The 6,000-nt window shown below is 39.3% G+C and overlaps 1 protein-coding gene across 5 annotated transcripts in view; it reads left to right on the top strand.

Moving 5' to 3' along the window:
* The window catches only part of LOC146697073 (uncharacterized), a 39,135-nt gene that overhangs the window by 8,691 nt on the left and 24,444 nt on the right, over nucleotides 1-6,000 (top strand). For 4 of the 5 annotated variants that reach the window (XM_085475539.1, XM_085475536.1, XM_085475535.1 and 1 more), the window contains exons 4-6: nucleotides 53-219; nucleotides 1,691-1,825; nucleotides 3,717-3,805. In XM_085475539.1, coding sequence (XP_085331665.1) covers nucleotides 53-219; nucleotides 1,691-1,825; nucleotides 3,717-3,805 — 391 coding nt within the window. The remainder of the gene's footprint in view (nucleotides 1-52; nucleotides 220-1,690; nucleotides 1,826-3,716; nucleotides 3,806-6,000) is intronic. The other variant, XM_085475538.1, reaches the window with a different exon arrangement.

Raw genomic sequence — 6,000 nt, 5'->3', positions numbered from 1 at the left:
TACCCCGGCAGCCATCCATATCCCCTTCACCCCCGTCCTCTCCCTCTTCTAGCTCTGAGTGCCGCACTCTGGAGTCCAGCATCCAGCGAGTGGTCTATCATGACGGGCAGCAGGACGCGGGGGATGATGGGGCATTGTCCGCGGTGACGACAGTCACCAAAGAGATTCTTCAAGAGGCAGCAGAGCACATCAGAGCAACGCTGGGGGAGATTCTTGGAGGTGAGAGAAGCACAGGCGCCCTCCCCCCAGGGGGAGTAATGGGGCGATGAAGGAGGACACACACAAATCCCCTGACATGACTCGCTTAACACTCACCAGGAGAGATCGAGAACGAGAAAGATGAAGGGTGGTGAATGTGAGTAAGTAAGAGCTCGGAGAGACACACAGAGTCCCGTAATGTGACTTTTTTTCTTTTTAATTTAGCTTAGTCTGTTTTCCTCTTTTGTCAGGTAGTTGTGTTTTCCTCCTAAAGTAACAAAAGTTATCACAACAAATCAACGTGAAATGAAAAAAAGTAGATGAGCAGAGAACAAAAATGTGTGTAAACTACGCGTGTGAACTCTATTAGAGACAAAACTTTCTAGTTTCTGTGTAAGCTAGAGTAAAATATTCTTTGCATGTAATGATATTTTATGCCGTCAATAACAAAATAACTCCATAACTCCCCATAAAACTTTAATTGAGATGCTTTCCGTGCACATGTTGTTAAGCCAGTAAAACAGCCTGCCAAACAGGTACTCCAGACGTCGATGCTAGGCACCTGTGTGGAGGTTAGGTTGCAGAAAGCATCTGATCCTTGTTCGATAATGCTCTACATCAACTTTCACTGAGATTTACAGAGAGACAGACAGAGGAAAAGTGAATTAAGGTGGAGAATGGAGGGAAACGGCAGAGAGAGAGGAGTAAAGTGCAGAGACAGAAAAGAAAGATGAATAGAACAGGAGAATCATGTGCTGTGAGTAGTCCACTGCTCATATTTCTCTGGGAGAGTTCTTTGTACAGGTTCATTGATTCCTACAGGAACTTAGCTCTTTCCCTAAATAACATAAGGTCTTTGAGAAGACAGTTATCATGGAGGTGGGGTCTGGGTATACATCCCAAACAGACAATTCACACTTTAAGGCTGTTTTTACATAACTGGTTGACTGATAAATCAGACTCATTCACTGATATCCTCAAATATGATTTAGAGAGATCACACAGTGGTGCAAGCGGCTTCCAAAAAGCCAAACTTACTTTTTTCATAAGCATAAAAGAAAATTATTGCTTGCACTGATTTCTTTTCTCTTACAAAATGTCTTTCAGTGTCCGCTTGATGAAAAGGAGAAAATAATAGCACAAACACCTAATATTATTTATACACTAACAAAATCATGTCCTAAATATTATTCTTACTGTCTCATTTTATTAGGAGTTAATCGTTCTCTGTGTGCTGTGTTGTCTTTGTGATGTACAAACAGTATTAAGTGTAAACCTGCCCAAGCAAGTGCACAACCTTGTAACTAATCATACTGAAATGTAGGAAAACAGAAGTGTAAATTGTCAGTAATTATTTACTTTTAGCGATTTATTTTTTCACTCTTAATTCGTGGGGCAACCTACCATTACGCGGATTGTGTATATGAACTTGTGAAAGAGAGCCAGAGTTAGCATGACGATTGCACTCTGCACTTGTTTTGTGTGTCTACAGAGGCCCTGCGACTCCAGACAGAAGCCTTTTGGATGAAACATGGCCGTCATTCAGCACAGCTGGAGGAGCTCGTGAAATCCTTGGAGCAATGGGGGGAAGTCGCTGTTGGTGAGCACAATGAAGTGAAGTTACAAGGTGTGCGTTCGATCACAAAGTGAATCTAAACAGAGAGACTGGCTGGAGTAGAGAGTCTGATATAGCTTTGTTCTTATATGCTCATCAAAGCAACACAGCGGCAGGTGCATCGTATTTCATAGCACTTTATGGGAGGAAGTATAACCAATGCAAGAAACAATGATTCCATTACTTTGAGTTTAACTGTGAGCTAGTTTCAGACCAGTGGGTTATCATATTGGGTTGCATTCAGCATCTTATCTTGGAAGTGTATCAGTGATGTATAAATTGATTGTCACTACAAAGATCAATCCAGTAAAATGTGCAAACCAGTGTCTGTACCACTCAAATACTAGACTCATAGATAGCATCGCATTTCTTGAAGGAAAAAAAAAGTTTTTCTTAATCTCTGACAGAGAGACTTCATTATTTGAAAATACATCAGTTTAAGTGTAAGAGTCAGAGCTGACCTTGTTGTGGGAAAATGTTGCTTTTTGGGGCCATGGGAACAAACTGGTCATGAGGCTGAGTGTCAGTGCTGTGTCGTGTCCAGCTTACTTAATACACCCATTAGCATAAGGGCGTGTGATTAATTTTCCTAAGGGGCCACACGAGAAACTGAGACCCTCCGCAATAAGCCAAACCCGGTTCTGCTTAATATTTATTTTATCTCGTTAAAAGCTTATTGGTGCAGCTCTCCACAACAGTCCAAGTTTCTCACGTCGGCCCCTTGGGAAAATTAATTGCCCACCGCTGCACTGTTTACCCAGTCAGTGCTATTTGGCCATATATTCATATAACAGTTTTCAATGTCATGTACAGTGCTTAACAAATTTATGAGACCATGTATATATATGAGTTCTCTGAGAAATCAGAAAATCAATTAATCATTACATTCAACCATTACAACATTTTTTCCTTTTCAGGAATGCAATAAATATAATTTTTGAAGTAAATATAATCCTCTGAATAAAAAAAAGAATAATATTCTTCATCATCACCTTTTTTCTATTCTTTTGGAAAACAGTAAATTTTAAAATTCAACAACAATAATTATAATTTAGCATTAAAACTATTAATTTAAAAGCTCTTTCAGTTAAAGACTTTGCGCATACTAGTGATGGGTACTGAAACATAAAAAATGATTTGGGTGATTATAAATACTGGTAACTTACCCCAGCAAACTTATAATAAATTTGTTAACCACTGTATTTTGTGTTATTTTACAAAAAGGTAACTTAGTTTTGTTAATAAACTCAGTCTTTAGGTTTGTAACAATTAGACTGTTAAACCTACCTACTATGCAGGTTAGTGTCAGGTAATAATTATTTGCGAAACTGCTTTTTTTTTTTTCTTGCTACTGACTTTTACTTTAAGATGAATCAGTCTCCCTTCACCACCGAACCATGAAGTGTGTTATTAACAAGCCCTGCTTCTCCTACCATCGCATAGCAGAAATACTGTCCATGTAATTTGTATTAGAGGACTGATGAAAGTCCACCCTGATCTCTCTGTCAAGTAAATCTGTAGTCAGGTTGTAATCATGTGTCAACATCAACTCTAATAGCAGTAAAACCAGTATAAATAATCTTTCCCTAGCAGGAGCAGTAAAGCTAACAGGACAGTGAGGGAGCTGTCAGTGGAGCACAGTCTGTGCACGTTGCAGTATTAACATAAGGTCTAATTAGATAACAGGGCTGTGTTGTTCCTGACAGCATTATGTTTGCATGAATGCAAAAATTCCATTTGTTGCAGCATTGTAACATCGTTTTACTTACCTTTCACATCTGGAGAGGGAATTCATGCTTTATATATTTTTTTCTGTTATTTGTTGTGAAACCGTTTTGGATCCTTATATGTGTGTGTTTCATATAACTGTTAGTCTGTTTGTATATGTGCTGACTGGATGTAGACTTGATGCAGCAGCTGACTCTGGAGGTAAAGGAGTTTTCGGATGGAGAGATGACCGTAGTACTCACTTCGATGGCTACAGATAAGGAGGTAAATTCTTATTAAATAAAGTACCAGTCTTATGCCAAAAATCACATCACAGGATCTATGAAAAGTACTTTTTAAAAAGTTTTGAGCCACCACTCATTTGTTTATATTTTGCTTCCAAGTAGGCAGACTTTCTTGTAAAGCTTCATAGTGGTGTTTAGGAGAAGTTCTCCAGGCTTTCTGAAGGTCTTTTAAAGTTTCTCTTTGCACATTAACTGCTTTTTCACTCATAAGAGAAATATATATATATATTTTTATGATGCTGACAGATGAATTTTGAAAGCAGTTTTCCATCAGACCCTGCAGCTGATCCATCTACTGATCACTGAAGCCACATCAGAAATGGTCTCAGTGGAAGGATGGCTGTCAAAAAGTCATTCTTAAGGAAGGGAAATGTGGAGAAAAAGGCTGCGGTATGCCAACCTACACAAGAACTGGACTGAAAATCAGTACCAACAGGGTCTATGTAGTGATGAATCCAAGAGGAGGTCATGTGAGAGATAAAACAGTGAGTTTCTTCAGCCATTTGTAAAACACGATGGAACTAACGTCTTTCAAGAAGCCTGAAGGACTACTCCTGAAAGAGTTCAAGCTGTGTTGAAGAATAAAAGTGCCAAAAACTGACTTCCAAGTTTGCTATAATTGTACAAACTCTCTTTTTGCCCTATATGCTGTATTTCCATGCATGGAAACGTGTGAATGCGTGCCTACTTCCTGTTTTCCTATCAAAATATAAAGCAATGAGTGGTGGCTCAAGACTTATGCACAGTTTTCTGATATACTCCTATGAACCGTACACAACACAAATCAAAATCAATGGTTATGTGTACTTTATTTATTGTACACAGTAATACATAAAGTGTGCTGATAATGGAATATTGGATTAATATCCTTATTATTTTTTACTTACTAACCCCATTAGTCTTCTTTTTAGTGTTTCGTGGGTTGTAATGTTTTCAGAGAAGCTCAGAAAACTTCTGTTGTCTTTTAAGTGACAAAAGAGAAAGAGATAATGTTTCATTTGTTAAAAAGTTACTTTTGATGGATACATCGCACCTTCGCTGTGTCAAATTTGGGAGGTGCTGTAGTGTAGAAGAGGAGCCCCTCTGCTGTTGTGATGTTCTGCATTTGGATGAGATGTAGATGGAAGCTCGAGAGCCTCGCACACAATCATGTATCACCTTCCTCCCCACTGATTCCAAAAATGTGACACACACACACACACACATATTGAAACATTTGTGTAATGCTGGTGATGACTTCTCTAGCTCTGTCACTCTTTTTCTTCCTCTTCACATTTGCAAACAACACACACACACGCACATACACGCACATACACGCAAACAGGGTGCTTTAAGCCTTTAAGTTTACCCCTTGCTTTTCTCCCTGCTAATGTGTTCACCCCCCCCACCCAAAAGCACCCCCCCCACCACCAAAATAAAAAATTATTCATTATTTCTTTTATATCTCCTTCTCACTTCCAAAGCCCATTTTTCTCAGCGGCTGCCTAGCGTGCAGTATTAGGCTATGTGTAAAATAAATGATGTCTGTAGCCGTAGGGGTATGGCTCTGCCTCCCCCAGAAAACTACCTAACGTCCAAGGAACATTAAACACCCAGATCCTCGTTTAGCGAATAAATAACCATTCATTTGAATGGCTTTGTCTGTGTTTGCGCACCGGACTTTCTGTGCATATTTTACCAGCGCTGAGCCTGCATGCTGTGTGTCAGGAGGGAGGGAGAGAGAGAGAGAGAGAAAGAGAGAGAGGGCCCATTAAAGACTTAATATAGAATAAATGGCCAGGGGCTTGTGTGTCGCCAGCGGACCCCAACTCCACAGCGTCATGGTGGGTTACTAATGACCTGAGATCGGGCTCCAAAATGAACTCCTTATATGCATGTCATTTGCAGTGTGTATATATTTATATATTATTTTTTAATTGTGTTTGAAAAGAGAGTAAAACGGTATGAGAGTCATTTATTGAGGGGGGCTTAGGGAAGTTCTGCCTTAAATGATTCTTTCCAGAAAACTAAATAAATTAGATTCAATTAGTCTTTAATGGTTTATGTGCTATGTGTTTGTCAAAGTGTTCTCTGTGTGTGTGTGTGTGTGTGTGTGTGTGTGTGTGTGTGTGTGTGTGTGTGTGTGTGTTGGATGGTTAAAGAGGGCAGAGTTAGATTTTTGTTTAAAAAAAAAAA

The sequence above is a fragment of the Copadichromis virginalis genome, linkage group LG12, assembly GCF_057382275.1.
Source record: "Copadichromis virginalis isolate Kocher_CV1m ecotype Utaka linkage group LG12, C_Virginalis_male_GT1.1, whole genome shotgun sequence".
In the NCBI taxonomy this organism is placed as follows: domain Eukaryota; kingdom Metazoa; phylum Chordata; class Actinopteri; order Cichliformes; family Cichlidae; genus Copadichromis; species Copadichromis virginalis.
Note: the sequence above shows the minus strand (reverse complement) of the source record. Positions and strands in the feature narration are given on the sequence as shown.